Source organism: Phaenicophaeus curvirostris, chromosome 18, assembly GCF_032191515.1.
Source record: "Phaenicophaeus curvirostris isolate KB17595 chromosome 18, BPBGC_Pcur_1.0, whole genome shotgun sequence".
NCBI lineage: Eukaryota > Metazoa > Chordata > Aves > Cuculiformes > Cuculidae > Phaenicophaeus > Phaenicophaeus curvirostris.
The window spans coordinates 1134177-1160066 of NC_091409.1; the positions used below are offsets into that span (position 1 = coordinate 1134177).

Here is a 25890-nt window from a genome sequence, read left to right on the forward strand (position 1 = left end):
TCACAGCTATCTGCATCATATTGGTGCATTTACTGATAAAATACCGACTTCATTTTTTACCAGAGAGCGTGGCTGTTGTTTCTTTAGGTAAGTAACTGTGACGTTTTTATTTTGAATTTGTGTTAACTCAGGGACTCTCAATATTCTGTACTTGTAATGATGCTGTGTTGTGTGTTAGCTGTCACTAGAAAGATGTGGCAAACTGGATGTGGTGAAGAAAACAACCAATTCAGAGAATTCGGTTCACAGAAAAAAACAAGAAATGAGCGCACATGCAGAGGCTGGGTCAGTAGAGTGACACGTACAGGCACTATAGGGATGTCACTACCCAAGTTCTTCGGCAGCTTCCTCTATTTTTGCAGCTGTGCTGTAGGACAAGATGCTGCAGCACTCCTTGGCCGAAAGATTCTGGACTTCTCTTTGAAGTGGTACCTGTGATAGCATTTGTTCCAGTAAAATTACATCTGTATATATGATTTTAATCTACCCGGGGAAGGTAGATTAAAAAACTGATCCTGAAAACTTGCCTGGACTGTGCTTAACTAAGTGCTTAAGTACTTAGCTATCTCTATAGTACCATGACAAGAGCTCTGCCTATGACCTGAGTTTTAGGAATGCAACTCTTAATGAAGATGAAGGGCTTCCTTAATTAGAATTAAATCTGGAGTATTCCTAAGCCTGTAGTTTCATATGAGGGTAATTTCATTTATTTGTATGCTCTTGCTTCTGTTTTGTAAATGGGTAAATGAGGAGGGAGTCAGGCCAAGTACATTTATTTTCTCCACATACTGTCTGAAGTAATGTTTAAAAAGCCTGGTCTAACTAATCCCAGCAATGATTCTGCAGCTGTCTCCGTAACTTGTTTACAAGAATCTGTGGTATTTTTGATTCTATTACTAGTGACACTTTCACTGACAGCCGTTCTAAAAATACAACAAAAAGAGAAAGAGGCTTAGCTATAATCCTAACGTAGCGTGGAGGAGTGTAGTACTTGTAGAGCAGGTAGATTTTTGACTATCTCCTGGGCTTTGCTGGTACCTTCTTCCCTCATGCTTAACTGTATTTTTCACACAGTTTCTCAATGGGTGGGAATAAGCTTTCTGGTGCTTGTCAGTACCTTACGTTTTCTTGAAAACAGGAATCTTCTTGCATCTTGGGTGCTAGATTGAGAAGATCTTAGAGCTGTTACTTCGTAGAAAAAAAAAACAAACCCAAACATTTTTTCCTGCAGGTGTGACTTCCTGGATTTTTAGGTAACTGTTTGATGTAGGCCACATCACAGTCCTAGTGCAGTAGAAGGTACTGAAGCTTAAAGAGGTGTTCACTTGCAAGACCCTATTTGAGTTTCAATGTTTCTGTGCATCGGAAAAACAAATGGACCTGTAAGAAATGTGTCGTGGTGCTGGTATGGTTTTCCTGGCTATTGCGTACACCTCATCTTTATAGGAGCAGCATCCATCAGACTTTTGTGCATCTATGCTTCTGTCTACCATAGTGTGACATAGGAAGATCAGGGCTGCTGCGAGTCATCCTGTCATACTTGGTCGTCTCCATAAAAACCATAAAGTATTCAGTTTGCTATTGCAATACTTACCTTTCCTTCCCTTCTTACATTATTGCTGTGGACAGGTGAGAGGTCTTGCGTGGCTATCTTCCTGTGTCTTCAAAGGTTTCAAACGGCTATCACTATCCCTTCAATATCCTCTTTGTACACAAAAATCTGTGTGAACAGTGTTAGTTTGTCTTCTTATCAGGTTAGTTACAATTGTTACTAAATGGCTAATCTAAATTTAAGCATAAGCCACAATTTTAAGTGCAGCAGTGTATTGATTGCCCTTGCTGATGTAGTTTTGGATTGTTTCTTATATTCTGCCCCAAGCCAACTACTGGGCAGTGCTGAGCTGAGGCACTGGACAGGCTTGCATCTCTGCTCCTCCTGAGCTTTGCAGAGAGCAGCAGAGGCACAGGCATTCTTCTATTTGTTTCTTGTTCTTGGTATCTCAACAGCAGGGCAAGGATTGTAGCTGTGCTGGTATCCTTGTGGTCCTCTTAGTTCCAACACAACTGTGACTGCTACTCAAGGTAGGGGAGAAGGAGCAGCATTGCATCTTTTATATTTTTACATAGAAGGCATATAGGAAACTTGTGCAGTTCAGGTTTCAGTGTGAACCACAGCATGGCTGTAGTCCCCCTCCCAAATAGGATGAGATGATACCAATAAATGGAATTCTACTAAGTCAGGACAGTGTTATACCCAGTAGTAACACAAATAACAGATGTTCTGTGTCACTTAATCCTTATTTATTTAGTTTATTGACTCAGTCATATTTAAATTACTGTTAGCTCTGTTGACAGGACATGGCATCTGTATAATCATTGGAATTGCCAGCTAATTGCTGGTCAGTGAGCCTCTGTTACTGGTAATGATCTGCACAGCTGCCAGAGCACAGCTTGAGTTTCAAGTATCCAGTTTTGCTAGCAGTGCCAGAAATGAGGTGTGTCCTATTTTGACTTGTAAATTAAGCAAATGTTCTTAGGCATTTATTGAAGGCTAATAAAAATGGCAGCAGGGAATATATGTGTGATTTTTCACAACTGCTTTTCCTCCTATTGTCTAAGCTGCTCAGAAGCCTCTGTTTTACAATTTCTAGGACACGTAACTCTCCTGGTAGAGAAGGCAGAAGTACATTCTCTAAGGATGGATTTTGATCTTCATCCTTAAAAGTTACTGGAATTCTGTTGGCAAAAATGTTTGCTGGAAGATTTTCTTTTCATTTGCTATTGAGTTTTAACCTGCTCTCAGGGAAAATAAAGGTTGGTTGTAATAAGAAAATTGCTATAACATTTTCAAAAGAGTGAGAGTTAGATTAACTCTTACAGACTTAGCTTTCCAATTGCCCCCTGAAAAAAAGATTGGTTGTGGTTGGCCTGCTCACAGGGGTCCAATTGCACAGTCATGCTGAAGCCCTTCCACTTCAGCAGTACTGAGTTAAGGGATTCTCTTTTCTTTTAAATCCCCTCCAAACATAGTTTTATGTGAGTGCTCTCAGCAGTAATTCATAAAATACTGCAAGTTTGTTCATGAAGTACACTTCCTGAAGTCTGTGTCTTCAGGTGTATAGGTTCTGGTTGTTGTGGTTTGTTTTTCCCCAGCGTAAACTTGTTGTTAAATGATGCAAGTACTGCCTTTATCAGTTAGGACAGTATTGCTGCTCTGCAAATATTAGAAGTATTCTAGTTCTTGGCTTGACACAACTTCCATCCCAGAATGGCAGGCCTGCCTGTTAGTGCTGAGACCTGTGTTTGTATGGCATGTGAGTGTCTGTATCTGCATTTTGTCCTCCTTCAAAGAGAACCAGACCTTTGATGTGCCTTCATTAGTGTTTTGCGCTTCCTTTCCATATAAACCATTTCACGGAACAATTATTTCTATCCTCTGGGACCAATGCTTTCACATATTTTTGTATGAAAGAAGGCTTAAGCCTCATGGCTTTGTGTGTATGACGCATCCATCAGGAGTAATCCATGTGATTCTATTTGTAAGACTCTTGATAGCTACAGCATGAGAGAATACAAGCACGTGAGTTACTGGAAAGCATACTTTAAGCTCCTTGGCACTTTTTACTTTACATTCAGTGTTTTTTACTTCTACATCCCAGTGATTGACTATGAAGTCTCCGTTCTGTAAATAGTAAAACACAACTATACAGAAACACAGATCTGGAATCTCACTAAAGACAAATTCCTCATAACCCCTTAATGACAGTTCATGAGTTATCTTTGTTGTTTACAGAAGAAATTAGTTTAGAATTTTTTGTCTTATCGGTTTGAAGATGTATAGGAGAAAAGAGCATGATAACATTTCACCACTGAGTTTGCAGCACCCTTGGTAAAATTCTTTTATAGTCAAATTAGCATTTCTGCATGACTTAAAAGATCTGTAATTCATTTAAGAAATAGTTCTCACAGTGTCTCCACCCTGATCGGAATTTGTTGCCTGCTTCATTGCCAGTAAGTGCTATGATTTCATTGAGACAAAATTAACTTCCATGGAGAAGACCGATTTCACTTAAGCTATGTTAACACTTCAGATAGCATTGAAGTGACTTGTGCTTTCACTTGTTACTTTCCGATTCTTAAGCCAGAAAGGTGAAATTTTATTTGAATGCAGTTTAGATGAGAAGCAGTAGTTGCACCTGTTCCCTTCATGAACTAATGAACACAGTGTTCTCAATATGCATGTTCAGTATTTGGATATCCCAAGTGACAGTCCTTTGTGGAGAGAAGCTTTGTGATTACATAACGTGCTGGGAACTGTCATATATTGGACCCAAAATCATTTTCTGATTTTGTGATTTAGGAATGAAAGACTTGCTGCTTTATGTTTTGCCTTGTTCTCACTTTTAAAACTTTGTTGACTGTGAGTCGATAAACAGTTAATGGAAACTGTGACGTGTTTTGCGAACATTTCAGAGTGTTATCTCATTCTCTCCTAGGTATCCTTATGGGAGCTTTTATAAAAATCATAGAAGCTCAAAAGCTGGCCAACTGGAAGGTATATTTGAATTAATTTTTAATTAAAGAACAAGCCCTAAATCTCTAAAAGACTGTTTGTAATAACAGCAACTCAGTTATTTTTCTTATATGCTTTTTGACTGTATTTAGTGCTCTTGCTCCTTTTGGAGATAGTTTTCTAGGTATTTTCATAGAAAAAAATGTGGTTTGATAGGTTGTGAATTCATATTTTACCTGAAGATGTTAACATAGATTTCACAGAGGTGAAAAGGAGTGCTTCTTCAGAACAGCTATGCTAGAAGTCATGTTATTTACTTATACTTAAAACCTTATTTACTTATAGTTAAAACTGCAAAAAATTGCGGTGCTAAAAACAGACAGTTGACAAAGCAATCAGTTCAGCATGGTGTATTTCTTGGGTATGTCGTTGCTTCTTGTGGAAAGACTGCCAAAACCAGCATGCCTGAAGCAGCAGCATTTTTCACACTGGCTGAGACAATGGAAACACGATTTGAGTTTTATTTGCAGCAGAAATACAGGCAAAGCTTCTGTGCAGAAGGTTGTCCCTGTCTTGGTGCCTGGTGCGTTACAGGCTTTGATACTAGGCAGCAAATATTAACGGTGACGGCAAAGAAACATAGGAACAGAGAGACTGGGGGAATCTCCATCCACAAAGATATTCAAAACTTAGGTGGATAAAGCCTTGAGCAACCCAAGTTGCTCTGAGTTTTCGCTGCTTTAAGCAGGGGCTGGGATTAGACACCTCCAGAGGTGCTCTCCGACCTGAATTAGTGTGTGATACTATGAGATCTCGCCTGTGCATGTGTGGAGTTACAGAGGCTTCCCCAGGGAGGGAGAATGCTGACAGAAGTGTCTCCAAAGGGTGAAATCTACAGTAAAGCAAGGATTTAGCCTCCTACAGTCTACCCACATTGTCAAAGCAATGACCTCCTCTCTGTTCTCACTTTAATTTACAATCTTGCAATATTTAAATTGTGATTTTGTTTTCTAGGGCCAAACAGTTTATTAGATCAGTGAACTGATTGAGATCAGTGATTTGAATCACCAGTTTTAGACAGAATTTATAGTAGCAAGCTGGAAAACTTGGTCCCAGTAGTGAATTTTAATCCTACTTTGCAGCTTAATATTTCTTGCATTACTTCCCTAAAGGAAGATATTTTTTCTCCTTAGTTGAAATGCATTAAAATGCATAGATTTTCAGTCAGATGTAGCTTTTTAATTACATGTTATACTTCTTTTTTGTTAACTAACTACACCAATTCTGTGTACATTCATTTAAGCAATTACACAGTTGAAGAGTCATGTTGTGATATTTCATTTTTACGTATTTACGTATTGGAAACAGTGGGTGGTGCACTAGTTGGTGTTTTTTTCATTCCTGATTTGTGTCAGCTGGTTTTGACTTAAAATTGAAAGCCAGTTAAACAGCCACAAAATCAGCATTTTGAAGTAGCTTCTTTTAGTTAAATAAAATAATCTGAGAAAGATCAAGTATGTAGGAAGAAAAAAGAAAGCTCATAGGGTGCTGTGATTTGAGCAGTGACTCTATAAGCACAGGAAATACTGATCACAGCTAGTGAATTATGTAGTCTATTTCTGGTAAGTGTTGGCCAGATCTTGGGAGGCACTGGGGATGCTGCATCCAGCTGCTAATGTTATCAGCTGAGGTAAAGCGTCACAGATATCACATTATTATTTGCTTCAGTTACTTTCCCTGTATTGAAGCTTAGGTTTTAACAGAGGTTGACATGGATTCAGATATGAAACATAATAATCAGAAATTATTATGTACTTTATAAAATGGTTTTAAAGTCACTAGGGAATTGTTGTTTAAAAAAAATAGAAGATTAACTGCAGGCTCTGTTCATCAAATTTTGGGTCATATCACTGCCCTAATAACTTTGTAATGTCATTTCCTGCAGTCATGCCTTACTAGTCTTCAGTGGACCTTGTATTTGCTGGTGATCCTTGCTGGCTAGCGAGGCTGATAGTTATAGTCCTCATGTTTTACTTTCCTGGCCTCTGCTTCAATACAACACAAATGCAATCCTTCCTTTTTAATATTTCTCGCCTCCTTGTCCAGTTCTGCTTTCAGGGGCTTTTAACCAATGTAATTAATCAGATATGTGGGTTTTTGTTCTAGCCCAGTTACTGTATTGACAGAAGCTGTGTAGTGTTAGCCATCAAAGCAAAAATTGCGCATGTGGGATAATGGACTAGAGCATTTCAGTATAAAGGATGAGTTTTATTTTCTAAGTCCCCCAAATCCTTTAAGATGATTACTGCTGGTACAGACAAGAATGAGGCTTTAAAGAGATGAGTACTTCTTTTCTTGAAAGCTGCTATTTTAACAGAACGGTCAAACAGCTGTTTAACCTGAATTTAAGCAAATTCATCGTTGTTTTCAAAGGTGACAAGTTCTGCTTGTCAGAACGATGGGGACCAGGAGGGAGCCAAATGGGTGAAAAGGGAGAGACACATTCAGCCATAATGAATTTGTCTTCTGTGCTTAGTCTACCAGTGGAAAAAAAACCAGGGTGCCAGTCTTGAGGGTACAACTCCATAAAGCAGTGTGATGAGACAGGTGACAAAGAGTAAGGCCACAAAAAAAATAACATCTTACTTCACAATAAGTTTCATATACATCACTCTGACGCTAAAAAGGAGCCATCAGAATAGTACCATCATTAAATTACATCCATAAATTATATTTGCTGGGAAGAAGCAAGCCTCAATTGTCTAACAGTGGTATAGATCTTGAGCCATTTTCATTTTCCAACATTTTGTGTTCTTTAAAAATAATAATTTCCCTTTTGGAAGATTTGATGTTATTTCAGTAATTATATTCTTGAAATTATACTTAATTTTTGTTTTGCAGGAAGAAGAAATGTTTCGTCCAAATATGTTTTTTCTGCTTTTGCTTCCACCTATTATATTTGAATCTGGATATTCATTGCACAAGGTTAGCCCCTGCTGGACATTCATTTTACTTGTTGAGGTTTTGTTTGGAACACGTTTTGATTTTAGTTATCTTCATGAAGTTTAGAATAATTGCATTAATTTCCATCGTATTAATTATCAGGAAATTGAGAATGCAGAATTTAAGCCTCTTCAACCCAGAAAGCAGGGAATGTAGCTTGTTACTGTTAACTGAATATTGGCAAGGCGTTAGGTACTGCTCAGAGGTTGTTTTCCTTGGTTGAAGAAGTTTCTTACTTCATCAGAGCTGTACAAGGGCTGTTTTGAAGGAGGCAGAGTGGGAAGGAGTAAGATCAGACGCTGGAAAGGTGGGGTTACTCCATAGCTGAAGAAGAGGAAAATGTTTACAAGGGTTTTCACTCTTTGCCTGGAAGCCTGTGTTTCCGTAGACATTTCTCTCAGTGATGGTCCTGGCTGAATTGATTTGGTGCTCCCTGTGTGTTGCCTTCCCGCGTGACCCGTGCCGAGAGTTATACCATGAATTGGTACTAACACTGAAGACATTGTCATACAAAATCTCAGCTTAAGAAATAGGCTAGCAACTGGGAAGTTTAAAAGCTTTTTGCATGTGCCCTGTCTGAAACAGATTGATTAATTTACAGTTCTGTGAGGTAGGGAAAGTCAAAGTGGTGAATACCCAGCTGAGGATTGGTTTGTGGTTAAGGTATCAGACTGACATCCTCTCCTGGATATCAGAGGGATTTGCTGTTGGTCCTCAAGAGAGAAGGCTCCTAGACAGGTGGTAAGGATGTGTGTCCTGGAGTACCTCAAACCAAACTAATGAAGCTTTGCTATCAGAAACCCAGTTGTGAATCAGAATCTAATTTAGATGCAAACCCAAACATGAGTTTTCTCTCAGATAATTTTCACTAATTTACTTTTTTATCATGTTCCAGGGTAATTTTTTTCAGAACATCGGTTCCATCACTCTGTTTTCTGTATTTGGCACTGCAATATCAGCTTTCATTGTAGGTGGAGGAATTTATTTCCTGGGCCAGGTAAGCATAACTGCTTTGAAGTTCTTAGGTTTATCTGGCTTGCTCTTGGAAAGCTCATTTTTCAAGAGCAGGCAGACAAACATAGTGAAAATTAATTCCTGAGTCAGAAAGCCCAGTTCTCTGCTGTCACAGAGGCAGTGTTATGTAGCCCCTTCCATAGCACACTCCATGTTAAAAGCAATTAACACTTGAGTGGATTTTTACTTGTTTTTATTTACTCAATCTTCTTATCGAAGGGCTCCTCCAAAACTTCTGTTCTCTCGAGCCATCATTTAATTTCCAGTATTAAACTTATTTGTTCTTCTGTCAAGAATTCTTTTGCCCCTCTGCTTTGGTGTTTCCCTATTGGTTAGATATAGATGTAGATAATTATATTTTCTCACACACTTCATTATGGTAGGCCAAACAATCTCTATGTTCCTTGTTGACTCTTGGATTTCCATTCCTTTGTGTGCCTTAGTTACTTTACTCACCTGTATCTGTTCCAGTTTTATCTGGTCTTCCCTGATTTGGAGTGACCAGAATTGTAGCAGTAGGTCACTGTTGGAGTGCAGTGTTAGGCTGCGGAATGTCACTACTGTGATTTTTTTTTCATGATAACAGACTTAGGATTTGATGAGTATTTTCATTTCTAAAAACATCAGAAAAACAGTTGATTGTGATTTTTTTTTTTTTTTTATGTTTTACCTATTCTTTCAGGCTGATGTAATTTATAAACTCAACATGACAGACAGGTAAGCTCTTGGGGAAGTGGTGTACTATGTGAAATAAAGCATTCCTCACTATAACTGTACGTGGAAAGTGCACTGTAGTTGGCCGCTCTTCTGGTTATTGTTTAGATTGCTTACGTTCAACATAGTGTATGAAACTGATAAATAAATCAAACACTGCTAAACCTTATTTATTACATCCTTATGTCCAAATAGTATTCTATGCTCAGTGACAGGAAAGATACTGGCTTTTTTAACGAACTCTTAAAATTAAAATCTGTAAAGTTTGATTAGTTGGTATTATTAATATATAGGATGAGGGCATAACTTCCTTGTCTGAATCTTCTCTTAAAAGACGGAATGAGGTTTTTAGTTATCAATAATGTACTTGTTTCAAGAACTTGGCAAAGAATCTAGGTAAAGGTTATTCCTGGTTTATTTGGGATTGTTGTTTGTTTGTTTACTGTATAGCTCACACAACAGTTTTTTGTTAAAATCCATAAATAAATTAGGCATCAGGCAAGAAATATAACAAGTAAAACATGCATGAATGGCAAAAATTCTCCTTATTTGCTTCCAGTGTTTGACTTTACACAGCTGAGCAGTCCCTTTGCCTCTGTATTGTTTATCTTTGGATTCCAAAGTAGTGAAGTTTTAGCAGTTCCCATTAAATGCTTCTCTCTAGCATTCCTGAGCAGGTAGCAGTATGCATGTATAATACATGGTTTGGGCTGTGTCTGTCAAGTTGTTTGGTTTCCCGTTGCTCTGCTTTTTTCCTGTTTATTTGGAGTAAGACATTGGTACTGTTGTTGAGAGCTGGGAGAGATGGTGTTTCTCTAACACCTCTTCCCGCTGGACAACAACTATTCTCTTTGGTATATCTGTAAAAAGAAAAATTGTTTTTTCACTTAAGGTTCGTTTGAATGGGAAGAAAGCATAACAGCATATCTTTTCACTGTGTAGAAACTGTGACACATAACATTTTTGTTACTAGTTGTTGATACAAGTTTACTAGAGTACATCTTTTCCTTTCATCTGTTTTTCTTTATTGTTTGTTTTGTGTTCTCCTAGTTTTGCATTTGGCTCTTTAATATCTGCAGTTGACCCTGTGGCTACTATTGCCATTTTCAATGCCCTCAATGTGGATCCTGTACTTAACATGTTGGTTTTTGGAGAAAGCATTCTCAATGATGCAGTCTCTATTGTCTTGACCAAGTAAGTACATTTGAACTACACACGTTTATGGAAACAGAAACCACATCATTTTCTGTTAATGAGTTATTTAGATATACAGTAATTCTTCCGTAATGTATTTGTGGTGTAAAGCTGAACTGTGTATGATCCTGCATGGGCAGAAGACAGTAAATGGATGTCTTATTAGCACTACCCCAGTGCCTCATCTCAATGACCCCAGATAATTGGTTGCTTTCTAAGTCTATACATTTACCAGCTCTCTTTCCATCTCAGGGTCCTGAAAACAGAAAACCAACATGTGTCCTTTCAGGCTTGCACAAAAATATTTATGTTGCCAAAAACACAGCTGTGTCTGTTGTATTATTGGATTGTACCCAGAGTCACATTTTGGAGGGGGGCTGGCACACATTAACGTCTATGCAACAGTTTTATATTGGAGTCACCATTTATGTTGGGAAGAACATCTGGTGTCCGTATTCTTTGCCCACGATATGTCATTGGGGCTGAAAGAGTAAAAAAAGAAATATCTACGTGTTATTGCTGAAGTCAATAGATGTGACTATGAACTTATGGAAGGAGTAGATATACTTAGGAGGTAGTGAAGTTAGTAATTTTTCAATTAACTAATTGCTTTTAAAATATTTGTGGTTCTCTTGTGGAAGAGCATTAAGGCTAACCGCATGTTGTCTTTGAATGGAATTCTACGAAATACATTCCTCAAATTCAGAGATTTCTCCCCTTTCCTCCTACAAGCCACTTTGCTTTTCTTCAGCAACCTTCTCGTCCTTCATCCACACCTAAATATTTGATGAGAGGTCTTCCTCTTCCCTTGTTCCTCTCTGCAGATCACATGACCTGTCTGTTTTCTTTTTTATGCCCTGACATTTTATCACTGCAAAATGTGTTTTCTTTTCAAAGTTTGAAAACTGTTTTGTAATACTGGGCATTATCATAGCCTATTTATGCCATTCTGGGGTTTCTTCAGAAAAGCAATGCTGGATTTCCAGATTTTTAGCAGAATTAGGTTTCCCTTTGGGGATTACACTAAGACTTGATTTAACATCTTTTGACATTCCTCTTGTTATATATATCACGGTAAAAGCCTTTTAAGAGTGATAGCAACAAAGAAATGGAAGCCTTTTTTGTTGTTGTTCTCAAAAGATGTCTGGTATTTTTAGATCCAGGCTTAGGATTTATACTGTTTCTTTTTATTTATTTTTTAATTATATCTAGCACAGCAGAAGGTTTGACAAGAGAAAATATGTCAGATGTAAGTGGATGGCAAACCTTTCTACAGGCACTGGGATACTTTCTTAAGATGTTCTTTGGCTCTGCAGCACTTGGCACACTTACTGGTCTTATTTCTGCATTAATATCCTTTTTTCATTTTGGTGATACACATGTATAAATTGATGAACAATATTTTAACAGTATTTTCTTTCCCTTCTTCTTCAGCATTTCTTAGGGGATATTTCTTATTAGATATTACTTTGTTGACTGTGGAGTTTCTCATGCTTATTTAGTTCTTATGTTAGTATGCATGATTGTGTATTGAAAAGATGCATCAAATTTTTATGAACATAATTAAGGTCTGAAATGCTACATAGTAGCTTATATTGTATGCATTGCAGTGTTATAAAATATGGTAATTGGTTTGTAAATTCAAAATACATTAATTCCATTTCAATACTGATCTGTTTTTACAAGCATATGGCTTTTTTTTACATACATAAATCAGTTAATTAAAAAGAAAAAAAAAGGTGCTTTTCCCGGGGACTTTTGAGTCAGGCCAGCTCATTTGTCCCTATGTATCATATTCAGACAGCTGAATACATGTAGTGTTCTACTTGGATTTACATTGAATTATATTTTGCCGCTTCTGTGCATTGGTTGCAAAACAACTCAGAAGCTTCTCTGCTGAGATAAGGAAGTTTATTGTCATTCAGACACCTCTGTTACTTTTCAGAGTTTGTTTAATGTTAACACTGATTGCAGCATAAGTAATCTTTTGTGCTAGGCTTGTACAACAGTTATTGATGTTATCTGGGACATAGTGTTAAGAACTTTGTTTATAAATAACAAGAACAGTGTTTGGTTAAATATAGACATCTTTCCTGTCTTGGTTCATTAGCCTGATTCCATGAACTTTTAAATTATTCCATACATCACATCAAAAGAGAGAGACAGATGTTTATCACTTTCTTCACTGCTATCTAAATGATATTTAGGCAAAGAGAAAGGCATCTTTTTTTTTTCCCCTATTTCAGCTCTTTGTGCTGCCTCAAAGTATTGGATTTACACTGAATGTGTAAAATTTCAGTGCAGTAAAGGACATCTCTTATTGGCTGCCAGCAGATAAATATAGTTGAAGGGTGTTGCTGATTCATGGCCCAGGAGGAATGTGAACTTCCTTGTCACAGGCATGTAATCCTTTGAATCTTAACAAAGGTGGTGGGTGGAGTATTTTAGGCCTTAAGACAAAGATGTGATATAAGGCACCTGGGCTGCAGCACCGTGCATGGGATGCAAAGCAGAACTTGTGGCCCTTGACAAATGTCCACGCTTATGAGTACAAATGAAAAGTAAATTTTTAATATCTTGGAAAGCAAAAGGGCGTTGTTTTTGTTAAAATGTAAATTAGAGCTATTTTCCTTTTAATTAGCAGTTTCATTGCTCTCGCCCGTTCTTAGAAAAGCCTGTACTATTTAATAATTCTCTGTGGATTTTCTGCAATAGCTTTGGAGCAGAGATTTCAGAGACTGAATGTATAGGGAAGTGGCCGTTCTAGATCCAAATAAACAATTTGGCATGTTGTTATCAGTATTTATAGGCATATCAGATCTTTCTGTCTCTGAGTCTGTCCGTTCTGATAGACTTCTACCAGCAGTAGCTTCTACGCTCGCAAGAAATCATTAATCTTTCCATACTTGAGTCAAAGGCCAATGAGTAGACTTTATTAACTATTCAGTAGATAAGTAAATTAAGCATGAACATTGTTTTTCAATGCAATGACACAGATTCAAATTTTACTTTGAATTTTTATTTGTTTACTTTTTCCATAACATTTTCATGTGTGTACGTGCTAAAGCACATTGATTTAAGGAAGACACCCTCCCTTGAGTTTGGGATGATGATTATCTTTGCTTACCTTCCTTATGGACTTGCAGAAGGTATCTCACTTTCAGGTGGGTAGCAAAATGAGTGTCTTATAAATATAGAGAGTAGGTATTATTTGTGTCAAAGACAGACCCTGGTTTTTTGTGTTTTCTCATTTAACCTGTGCTACTTTTAACCTTGGCTAAGTTTAAAGAAACACCTATTCTCTACTTCACGTTATAAAGGTATCGAAAAGGTATTTGCAATTTTCGTGTTAGTGAGCTAGAGTAAATACTAGTTTTCTCTCCAGTTCCCTCAGCCTAACCAGAATTAAAATTTCAGCTGTACACTGTAGATCTCAGCCATATCAGCTGTCTTAGAGAATGTCCAGCCTACTGCCCTGTAGCCATTTTTATGCCTGTCCTTCAGTGCCTTTGGGGAAATTAGCTGAGACCACAGAGTGTTCTATGTATCTCTAAATACTTGGTAGAAGTCTTGCTGGAGGGCACATGGGAAAAGGCTTACAAGTGAATTTCTTCCATCATTCTGTACAGTTGAGTACAAAGACAGGGTCCAGTTCTGCTGGATACCCGATGTCTCTTACTTTTGCTGATTTACATGGGTTTTTAAGGCAATCAGCTTCCTGTCTCATTTCATAGAATCATAAAGTGATTTGAGTTGGAAGGGATCTTAAAGATCATGTAATTCCAACCCCCCAGCATGGGCAGTAACACCTGATTTCTTGTAAATGCATATCATTAGGGGAACTGAGCTCTGTAATGGAAAATTTAGTGGCTTTTCCCATAGCGGATAGCTGAGGTTAGTCTCTGTAGTAACCTATAGCAGATGGCTTAGTGACCCTTTCTGCAGGAGGCAAGGGACATTCTGCACGGGAGCATTCCCTGCAGGGCCCTGCATATCCAGCCATACCTTCCTTATGGTTGGACTTGGTGATCTTAAAGGTCTTTTCCAACTTAAATGATGCTGTGATTCCTACAAAAGTAATTTTTGCACTGAATTCTCAAGTCTCAATTGCTTTTTCTGATTCTCAGATTGATAAATAGTTAGGGGTACACCTGTATCTACTATTAATTCTTAATTTTTACAGTATTAGATGTGGTGCACGGTACTGGAGTGGATTCATACCTATGCCCTGTTCTCATTCTGCTTCTGGTGGAATGAGTGGGCCTGGCTGCTCAGTATGTAGGAAAGAATGACACGCTTTCTCTAAGAACTGAATCATACTTTTCTCTAGCCCCGCTACTCTCAAATTGGTTTTATTCTTCTTTTGATCTCACCTCTGTGTGTTTTAGAATAATAAAAAGGAAGAAAAACACTCAAGGATTGGATTTTTATTTCCCTTACCTTCAGAGGAAAACATGAGGCAACAAGGATTTATTTTAGCTTGCAAGTGACCTATACTGGAACTCCTGGTATTTGATATGACCAGTGCCGTGAGACCAGTATGAGTAAGAATGGTTATAGAAACTCTTCTTATTGCTTCATGAGCCTTTGCACTAGCAAGGCCTATACACAACTATTTGCAGTGTGCAAGGTATTGTTCTTCTTCTCGACTGCCTCATTTTCATCTACAGGTATCATGGCAATCCTCTTCTCTGGCATCGTGATGTCTCACTACACACACCATAACTTGTCCCCAGTTACACAGATTTTAATGCAGCAGACTTTGAGAACCGTTGCTTTCATGTGTGGTAGGTGCTACCTGCTATTAATATCTAATATTAATTGTTTAAAATTGTATTTGCCTGAAGCGATGATTCTGATGGGAGCAGCAGAAGTGTGAGTTTTCTTCTAGCCATTTGTATGTCAGCGGAACATGTCTTTAAAAGAAGACTTCCTAATAGGGGAGGCTGGAAGGCAGTCAAAAGTCACCTTTCCTGCCACACTGAATAAAACATACAGTAAATCTCTCTCCCATCCTGCAGGCTTCTGCTAAGATTTGACACAAGACTGATAACTGAATACAGAGCTCTGATTCCTGTATTCCTCTGTTCTATTTTTAGTTTTAGGAGATGGATTTTTAGCTTTTTGGGGTTTTGTTTTGGTTTGGGTTTTTTTAAATGGTTTGGATATAAAAAAGCTACTTGCAGAAACAATGGCTTCACAAATTGAGAATTTGAGTTTGGAAGTGGTGATACAAGCAGCTCAGGGTCCCATAGCCTTTCCATTTACATTTATAAGCCAAACTTTCAAAGAAATTACATTCTTCTGTATTACAAATATATCCCTTTTTTCAGGGGATAGCATGAACGTCTTCTACGTTGTTTGCAGGAAAATGCATTTGCAACATGGTCATGGGGTGATCTTGCTGCAAACTGAACTGTAGCCACTCATTACCTGAGCACCAGTAGCTCATCAGGGTTTGGTCTTAATCTATTACAAATGCTTAAAAAGTACTTATTCGTTCAAGTCACTGTAAATGAGTTATTTAAGATACTGCACAATTTCATACATGTTTGCAGCAGGTTTTGAACATGCAAGTTTAAGTACCCAGGCATGACCAAACAATGTCTTAGGCTGCAGTAACTCAGATGTTGCTACTGTCTGTCCAAAACTGTCCTGTATTAACTGCCTTTATGATAAGGAACCTACTCTGCTAGGACAGCAATGAACTGACAAAATATCTTGACTCTGCGAACCTCTAATGGTAGTGAGTTGGTGCTATGGAAATAAAATGTTTGGATTTCTGTAGTCACTGAGCAGTGCTGGTACTATTTCAGATTTGCAAACATCACTTCTGAAGGTTATTAGAATATACAAGGGTGCTAGATAATACAGTGCAGGATTTTATTATAAAGAAAGATACAAACTGCTGCCGTTTATAAGAATTTAGTATTCAACTTGCAATATATGAGATTGTGTCTGACATTTCAGTTTTATATAGAATCTGATTCAAAGCTACAGAAGTCAGTAGCTGTTCCTGTAGCTTACGTTCTGCAGCTCGTCCTATATTCCTTAAAAAATTCCTCAGTCTTTAGTACAAGGTTGGCTTGCTGGCTTTTTCATGCTCATTAGTAATTTACAGCTGAGAAAAGCCTACACACAGAGACTGAGGTGCTGACAGCGGGAGAAGAACATGGCCTTTTGCATAATGGCATCTGTGCCTATTTTGTGCACTCAGAAGTCAGGATATGTTATTTTATGTACCATATGTAGTATGTTATGATAGGAGTAGAAGAGGTTTTATAGAATTGTTTATTTAAGATGTGATTTCTCTTTTTCAGAAACGTGTGTGTTTGCGTTTCTTGGCCTGTCAATTTTTAGTTTTCCTCACAAGTTTGAAATGTCCTTTGTCATCTGGTGCATAGTAGGTATTTACTTTCTTCCATTCTTCTTTAGTTGCATTTGAGTTATTGGGGAGGGGGGCAACACCTTACAGTTAAAATATTTTAGAGTAGTTTTTATGTTTTAAAAGGTTTTATTAAAACACTTCTATATTTTTATGTATTGCATGTATTGCATAAAGCTAGCTCTCAATAATAGCATGAAGTTATTCTTCTTCTCAACACTTTGGTGTACAAATGCATCAATCGTTTTTAAGGAATTCCATTTTCTCTTCTTTTGAAGCCCTTCTAGATAAGATTATCAAAAACAAGGAAAAACACTTGGCTTGTTTTGACCCCATTAGATTTTTTAAAACAAAAGAAATTTCAAAAGATGTTGAGATTATTATTTGTGCCGCTCTATTCCAGAAGTTATTTTACCAGAAAAAAAAAAATCATGAGTTTTTACATATCTTTAGCTTCATATGAATGATTTATGTGAATGCACAGTTTGTAGAAACTACAGCACAAACCAGTACCAAACTTTGCTCCATTACATCTCTCCAGGACTACAGGTTTTGAGTCTTTCTCCCATATATCATTGCACTTTGCACATAAGCCAATTTAGCCCCTACATCACCTCTTTACTCTGAGCTTATTTCTTTCAGAGGAAGTCCTTCCTCAAACCTTCTCCAATGTGTATTCAGTCTTTTACTCAATTCATGATTCTTTGTCTTCCATTCTGTCTTTCAGTGTAGCTTTATGTAGTTGCACTTTGAATTATGTTTCATATGGGAGTTACCTACATCTGTTGCTATTATAATTGTTTAATATGGACATGAAAAGTGTGATCTCTTTTGCAGAGTCAAAAGAGGGAAAAGCAAATCCGTTTCCAGTTCCATACAGCAACGTATGCTATAACATTTCAGTCCATGGTTCAAGGGAAGAATTGTTGCCTACAGTTTAGGAATAGTGATACCTGCACAGGGAATTGCTCTCACTGCATTACACCTAACTTCCTTATGTAGTGTATATCTAAGGTGTGACAATTCCTTCTTTGTAACATTGTCGTCACAGGCATAATACAGATGATTGTTTAATTTTGGGGTGATTCGTGAAGGAAAACAGCACAACCCTTCAAGGACACTGCTGACTAATCCTAGGATATTTACCTTATCAACGTCTGTCTGTGGTGGAGCCATTGTGAAAACCTTTGCTTTTCTGAGTTAAAGATTTCACAGTATTTGTTAATTGTTTGCCATTAAATCAATAGTACTTTTCCCCTGCCCTCTCAAAATATTGCTTCAGTGCGTGGTATGTTTTTTGACTATGCCCAGGGAAGAGTTGAGGAACCAGGAACCAGATTACATGCTTTTTGTTTGGCGTCTGGCCTTTTTCTCTGAGGAAGTGGTCCATGGAGAGATGATAGAACTATCTTATTGCCTCTTAACTGCTGCACCAAGGGAATGATTAGAGGAGCTGAACTGAGGAGAACTTCTACCCAAAGTAATTCTTGGTCTCCCTGGAATGCCTCTTGGGTTTCATTTATATATAATAAGTAATGTCTGATCTCTGTCAGTGACAAGTCTGGTTTAGTGTCTTTTAAACAGACAAGATGTTTAAAAAGCTAAATTCCACATTGATCTATGCTGAGGAATTTCTTTTTGTTAGTTTAGCAGCACATCTACTCAGAAGACTTGTGAGTGAAAAGAGCATTTTCACCCCATATAAGCCAGATGCAACTGGGGCTTGCATGAATGTAATACATGAAATGATCTATTGCTTTGATTTCTGTTTTTCAGGTACTTGTTCTCTTTGGTAGAGCAGTGAATATTTTCCCACTTTCCTACCTACTCAACTTTTTCCGTGATCATAAAATCACCCCCAAAATGATGTTTATCATGTGGTTTAGTGGTAAGTTAAAGCTCAGAGTGCAGAGGAATGGAAAAAATGTTTTATCTTTCTCATTGTGTGGGTGGCTCTGGGAGGAACTGGTTTTCCACTGGTGGAGCAAAACTCAACTGAACACTTGTTACACACTCAAATTCAAGTGGAGTAGGTACGTTCTCTTTCCCCTTTGTGCTAGAGGATCATGCAGTGGCAATCCCCACTAAAGCTTTTCTGCAGAGTCTACTTTTCTGTCTAAGTCTAGCACCATCACAATTTGAAAAACACTATCTAAAGAGTTCAGATTCATTTTAGGGTGGTAACCAAAGGGCAGATAAAAGGAACTGTATAGGACTGAAAAATCTTCAAAGATGAAGAGTTCCTATTGAGTTAGGATGCTGAGGACCAATGTTGGTGTTAATTCATTCTTCATTAATTTGCTGTTCTCTCTGATAAGGTTTACGTGGTGCAATTCCCTATGCCCTCAGCCTCCATTTGGGCTTGGAACCCATAGAGAAGCGGCAGCTCATTGGAACAACAACAATCATCATAGTGCTGTTCACAATTTTGTTGCTGGGAGGAGGAACTATGCCTCTTATCAGACTGATTGACATTGAAGACTCCAAAGCACGCAAAAGGAACAAGAAGGATATTAATCTTAGCAAGACAGAGAAGATGGTTTGTTTGGGTTTTTTATTCAGAGGATCAATTTTTATTTTTACATTTTCCAAAAAAGAGACTAGTACCTTATTTTTACTGACAAGTAAAGTGAAAGCACTCAAAAGTGTGGCAGGAAAAAGCCAAGAAATATCACTTCACAATATCCCAAAGACAGAGCTTGGCTAGCGTTTACACAAATAACTGCTTGGACAAAGGAAGGAAAAATGAAATCTCTTTATTCAATCAAATTATAAATTGATCCATGCAAATTAAAGGAACCCCTCTAAAAGCATAAAGCAGATGATACAGGACTGAGTCATACACAGAGGGAAAGTAGCTAGTACAGTGAGTCATGAATTAATCATGAAAGGCAGATGGGAAAAGGTCAAAGCAAAGGCCGTGAGAAGGTGGTAACAATAGCGCCCTTCTCATTGGATTTTATTGTACAGCAATTCTTGGCCATGCAAGAGCATCTAGAAAACTAACTAGCCAGTTTGAAACCTCACGTGCGAAAGACTGGAGCACTTGAAGCATCCCAGAGCCTGTTTTTCTCCGACCCATCAAACTATACCTGCAGGGTATTGTTTTGTAGGACTGAAAAACAGCTTATCTTGGTGTGAGGTTTCAAAAACCTTGCAGTCTTCAGAATTACCTTACACTGTCCAGGTAGGGAGGTGCATATAGGAAGAGCACAGGGATAGGGTTTGTTCTGATACAGGGCTTGGTTTTAGTACAACGGTGATGTTAAACTTGCCTGCTGGAAAACCTGCACATTATATATCTGTTCTCAGCAATAGTGACGGTACAAAATACGGAACATTTGAAGTCTTTTACCTTTCGGTTTGAAAAGGGAAGCTAAGTGGCACTGGGAATCAACACTGGCCAAATTAATACAGCCATAAGCCCCTTGTAGGTTAGAGTGATAATTTTTATTTTGTTCCAGCATGGGAATTGGTTGTGAGAAGGGGCGACACAGAGGAAGGGGCTGGAATAAGCTGGAGGGCTGACTGCTATGTTTCTCAAATTATTCCAATATTTGTGATCTTTTTAGGGAAATACCATAGAATCTGAACATTTATCAGAGCTCACAGAGGAGGAGTATGAAGCCCAGTATATAAAACGCCAGGACCTCAAAGGGTTTATGTGGCTTGATGCAAAGTATTTGAATCCTTTCTTCACAAGAAGACTCACACAAGAAGTAAGTCTGTCTTGTTTTCCTGAAGAAAAGAAACTCTGTGTTAGAGTTGGCTTTCACTTCAGTCTGCCATTCAAGGCTGATTGTGTAGCCATGCAACTTCTGTATCAGGAACAGCGTATATTATTTGTGCATGTAGAGAAGCTCTAATGACAAGCTACATTTGAAAATTGAAGGTTGGATTAAATGAGCATCTATCAGAGCCACTGCAATTAAAGTTTAAAACATGTATGGATTTTTGAACTCGCCTTTAATCTTGCAGAGCACCATGAGGAGTATCAGGAGTTATTAGTTACCACTGTTGCTACAAAAAAACTGCTGCCACTTAGCAGAGTTTTTGATGTGCCGTTACACAAAGCTGCTGCCTTTTATGGTCCTGTGAATCCTGGAGCTGCAGTTTTTCCCAAGAGTGCAGTTTATCTTGGAAATATGTACCAGAATTGCAACCTTCACTTTTAAGACTTCTTCACTGGGAAACAAAGACTTTGAAGCTCTAAATGCAAAATGACACCTGACTGAACATGTAACTCAACACTGAGTGGCTTTGAGAGGTGTAAATACTATGCCATTTTCACTCCACACTTCAGAAACCTGAGACTCCTTGGCTATATAATTCACTTTTTCCAGTTTGCCATAGGATTAAGCATTTTTGCTGTGAGTAAAGCATGCACGTTACATCTTCCTAACCTACACAAGTGCTGAAATATTTATTTTATATCTTTCCTTTAAAAATAAATATTTCAACACTTCCTCACAAAAGTTGAAGGCATTTTTTTGCAAAACCAAAACAGAATCAAGAAACCAGAGTAAGCATCTGATTCATAGTTAGTAGCCAAAAGCACAGGCTGTCATCCAGATTGCAATCAAAGGCTAGAAAAATAAGTATGTGAATCACCAAAGCCAGCCACAAGCTTCCCGCTGTCCCTGGGAAAGCATAGAGCAGTGTGAGGTTCAAAACCAGGCCATCCGGAGAGCATTAGGATTGTTGAAACCAACAGAGCAGCACTGTTGAGAAAACAGGTAAAATTACCTGTCATCAAAAATATCATCCATGGAAATAATTAGTAGTAAATATTTTCTGGTAGGAAACAGAATCACTTTGCACACTTAGAGACCAGGAGTGGATTATTTCCTAAGGAATATGCTAACCTAGTCTTTCTCTTTTTCCTCTGACACACAAGCAATGTAGCTAAATAGCAATCTTCTGGTTTGCTTTTGCCTTAGGACTTGCATCATGGGCGTATACAGATGAAAACTCTCACAAACAAATGGTATGAAGAGGTACGACAAGGACCTTCAGGATCTGAGGATGACGAGCAAGAGCTGCTCTAGCAGACTGGGGAAGGAGCAGAACAGTTCATCATTAAAGCATTATAAAGAGGATTTAATATCAAGAGTCCAACTTCACAGAAGCTGGAAAACTAAGAATGAACTTTTTGATTTCAGACATGTCTTGTGCTACATGTTTATGTATAAAATTGCAGATCTACTGTGCTTGAAATTACTGATCAGTGATTGAAGCCCCCAAGTGTCAGACTCTGGACTGAATGAAGAATATTTCATTCAGATTCTACAGCCTAGCAAATTTCATGTGGCCTATTGAAAAGCAGAAGCATCTCCATGAAATTATCACATTGATTAATGTGGGAGTCTTCTTCCCATGAGGAAATCTGCTGTAAACTAATACTGAAGTACAGAGCCATTGTATGACTCTGCAAAACGAAATGAATTGCACTTTACTTTTATATATATATTCATTCACAGCATGGAGTATCTTGACAGTTTATATTGTGAATTTTTTTCAGCAGTAGTGGGGGGATCCAACTGGAATATATAATTTATGGGATTTGCATGTTATGAATCTGGAAAAGGTACAAACCTTGACAGATGTTGCACCTACAATGAAGCACCTCTGAAAACTGGTGGGTTTGTCCTTTAAGAAATTCTTGATTCTTGTTTTATGGGATTCCTGTTTTATATTGAGCTATCTAATCTACAGTACTGAATATAGCATGGTTTGGAGATTGGGGGATTGTACAACACAGTACAGAACTGCATTTGAAGTTCTACTTGGAATGAGTTTTTTTCCTTTGCCTAGAGCCAGTTGCAGTTGGGTTTCTGTAATTGGCCGTTGTTCCCTGCTGGCACTTTGGCTTCAACTCTTGGAAACCAGCAGCTTTTGTTTTGCCTAATTCATGAAGTGTCCATAACACTCCAGAATTCACTAATAGAATTGTTAAGTTCTAGTGAAGGCAAAGCCAGTGTACTCATGATGAGAAAGAGTCTATAAAATCCAGTCCAGGTACAGAAAGGTTAATATTGCACATTGCTGAAACAGCCTCCCTCGGGAAGGCTTTCATTAAGCTGTCCTGTTTGTTAATGTGATTTTTCTCTTCTGCTTACACCATTTCAAAGTCAGCAGTTATCACTTCACTTTTTCTACATGGCCTGGTCCGTTTGCTCAGCGTTGCACACACCTGAACAGACACACAGTGTTTGTTGCACATTTGCCATGGTTACACGTGCAGCAGTGTGTGCTCATTGCCAACCTGAATTCCTCATTAGTCATTTGCATATTGACTGATAAAATGGGAGTTGTTCTGCATGTGAATCTGACATGCCAGTGCACAGGTTTGTTTCTGAAAGTGTGAGACTTGCTTATGTATTTGGTCTGGGTTTGCTACTAAGGTTTTTTAAAGAACCTCCCACTACTGGGAGGAATAAAAGTTCAAGAATGTATTTAGATTCCTAAACCTGTGTTGTCTGGACAGTTTTCCAAAAGAACTACTTCCTGCAGGACTCTCTTCTCCCTTTCCCTACCCCATGAGTTGAAAGAACCTCTCTGCTAATCCCGGAGGTGAAACGTGCTGGTGGGAGCCTGAATGGGGCACAAACTCAGATTCTGGTGTTGGCCACAAAGTTTTTGGTGCTTGCTTTACCCTTAGGGGATTGCTGTAAAATTCAGACTTTTTCTTCCCCTTTTCGACAGCAGTAAACTTAACCACATTTTAGTTACCCATCTGTCTCATTAGGTTTCTCAACTTGAACATTTAAGCCGAGGACGTGGCTAGAAGGTCTCTGGGAACTTCTGTCACTGGAGACATTGATCTAGGCGCTCCTACACGGGGCTGAGTGTTATGCCTCAGTCATGCCCAAATATAAAATAGCCTTCAATTTCTATCATTAGTCCAGTGAAGCGGGTTATCTGCGAAATAAAGACAATTGTACCGGGCGATCAGCCCTTTGGTAACGTCCATCCAGGCAAGCCGATCGTCTCCTGCCCTCTCCTGGCCCCCGGTGGTGGTGCCGGCAGCTCCTGAGAGCCATTTGCTGGGAGTAATTTTACACATTAAATTGGAGCAATTAACTGATACGGTTAGAACTAATGAAATCACTTCAAAGCAATTAAATTGAAGAAAATTTGGATGATTTAATTTAAAAAGCAACTGTTATAAAACTTAAGAAAGTATTGCATTTGTCAAAACTTGGAATTAACACAGCCCTGTTCTCCCTCAGAAATTTTCTTATTTTGGAACCAATAGAAGAATGTTTTGCCATTATTTCAGTGACCAGTTTTATACTCATTTATCACTACATTGACTTTTGTGACAATCATTTCACAGTGGATTTCTTCACTTAAAGTAATATGCCTAGAAAAGAAAAATTATCTGTCTCCTTATTGTCTTGCCTTGCAGTTACTTTTGATTTTTTTTTTTTTATTTTATCAGCCCAATGTAAAACTCAAAGCCTCTTTTTCCATAAGGACCAGCAGCCCCATCCTAACTTGACATCATGTGCAAGTGACATAAATACAAACCCCCAGGAAGACCAATGCAGGTGCTACCAACTGCAGAGCCCTGAAATTCTGCCAGGCTGCAACCCCCACGGCTGCTTCTCCTGCCAGCTGAGGAGTCGTGCAAAGGAGAGGCAGGGACATTGCCACAGGGCCTGGTTTATAGTCAATCTGCAACGTCTTTCAGCCCCGCTGCCCAAGTGCTGGACCCCAGCCCCAGCCTGTTCGTGACTCACCAGCTGAGTGCAAGCAAACACCTCCAGCTTTCCTGGCCTTGGTTTCATCATGAAGATGGTGTTATTTTTAACTTGGCCACACCAAAAACCCCTCATTTATTTTAAACATTAAAGCATCTACAGGCTGTTTTTACAGCCTAATCTAAAAGCCGACATAAAAGGACCAAAAGCAATAGTCATTATCTGCCCTTCAGGAGCTTAACCTTGGAAAAGAAAGCCTCTGATCTTTGCTTCTTAGACACCCTTTGCCTTTGCCCAGGGACTCCACAGCCTGTAGGTGAGCTCACCTGCCTCTGAGAGGAGGCTTCCACCCCTGGGGCTGCATTTAAACTGCAGCCGAGGGCTGCCCGACCCCGGAGAAGAATGGGCCACAGGAGATGACACAGAGAACACAGACACCAGAGGGGAAATCTTTGCTGAAAAGTGCAGAATGGCTCCAACAACCACACAGCCAGCAGCAGGTGGGAAACAACAGCCACAGCACAAGTGCCCTGGCATCAAACCCCATCCAGGGCCCTGGAGCAGCCCTGGCTTGTCCTCTGTGCCAGGACCAGGCTCCCACCCTGCAATGAGGACTCACCGAGCAGCAGCACTGCAGCCCCCAGCTTCCTCTTCCCACGCAGCCCAGAGCGGGGACCGGGGCCACAGCAGGACCCAGAGCTAAAGAAACCAGCTCCCACACCAGACCCAACCACAGCAGCCAGCGCAGACCCTACCTTCACCTTCCTCCTCTCCCCAGGACCTGCCCTGGTAGGGAGGCGGTCTCTTATCTTTAGGTAACCAGAGGCAGCTGGTGGCACCGTTCCCAGCTGGGGACACTGATTAAATCGACGCCAGCCCGGCTGCAGAACCAGGGGTATCACAACCACAGGTTGTGCCAAGGGAGGGACCCTGGACCTGATTTTGGCCTGGCCGCAGTGCATGGAGTTAATTAAATTGATTGAGATTTTGCTAAGCAGCTGCAGTGCCACTGCCTGGATTCCCCAGCAGCAGGAGTGTTTCCATGAATGGGGATTAAAGCATAGTCAGTATTAGATGCTCTCAATGTTATGCATTCCCACATCAAACTAATGCTGAAGACACTGATCTGTGGTTTTCCTGGAGTAATAGAGGGGGGGATTCACAGATATTTCTCAGTCTGTCTCCCTTAGGTGATTTCTGGACCGTAGTACGCTTTAGCTATCAGGGGACAAACCAGCAGGCTGGGAGCCCAGGAAGCAAAGCAGGGACCTGATGCTGGACCAGCGGCTGGACCACACGGTGTCCCCGAGCCCAGATGGAGCCACATCCTTGGTCCCCCAACCACCCTGGAGTCACCATGC

At 39.1% G+C, this 25890-nt stretch overlaps 2 protein-coding genes across 2 annotated transcripts in view; one reads left to right on the forward strand and one right to left on the reverse strand.

Annotated features, from left to right (window-relative positions):
• SLC9A8 (solute carrier family 9 member A8) overlaps window positions 1-23278 on the forward strand; it is a 28364-nt gene extending 5086 nt beyond the window's left edge. The window contains exons 3-16 of the mRNA XM_069872003.1: window positions 7-87; window positions 4497-4555; window positions 7415-7498; window positions 8412-8513; window positions 9213-9247; window positions 10295-10438; window positions 11651-11789; window positions 13497-13602; window positions 15109-15225; window positions 16759-16841; window positions 18600-18711; window positions 19142-19362; window positions 20396-20542; window positions 21764-23278. Of these exons, the coding sequence (XP_069728104.1) occupies window positions 7-87; window positions 4497-4555; window positions 7415-7498; window positions 8412-8513; window positions 9213-9247; window positions 10295-10438; window positions 11651-11789; window positions 13497-13602; window positions 15109-15225; window positions 16759-16841; window positions 18600-18711; window positions 19142-19362; window positions 20396-20542; window positions 21764-21871 (1538 nt within the window). The 3' untranslated portion in view covers window positions 21872-23278. The remainder of the gene's footprint in view (window positions 1-6; window positions 88-4496; window positions 4556-7414; window positions 7499-8411; window positions 8514-9212; window positions 9248-10294; window positions 10439-11650; window positions 11790-13496; window positions 13603-15108; window positions 15226-16758; window positions 16842-18599; window positions 18712-19141; window positions 19363-20395; window positions 20543-21763) is intronic.
• The window catches only part of SPATA2 (spermatogenesis associated 2), a 140455-nt gene that overhangs the window by 74302 nt on the left and 40263 nt on the right, over window positions 1-25890 (reverse strand). The window lies entirely within an intron of this gene.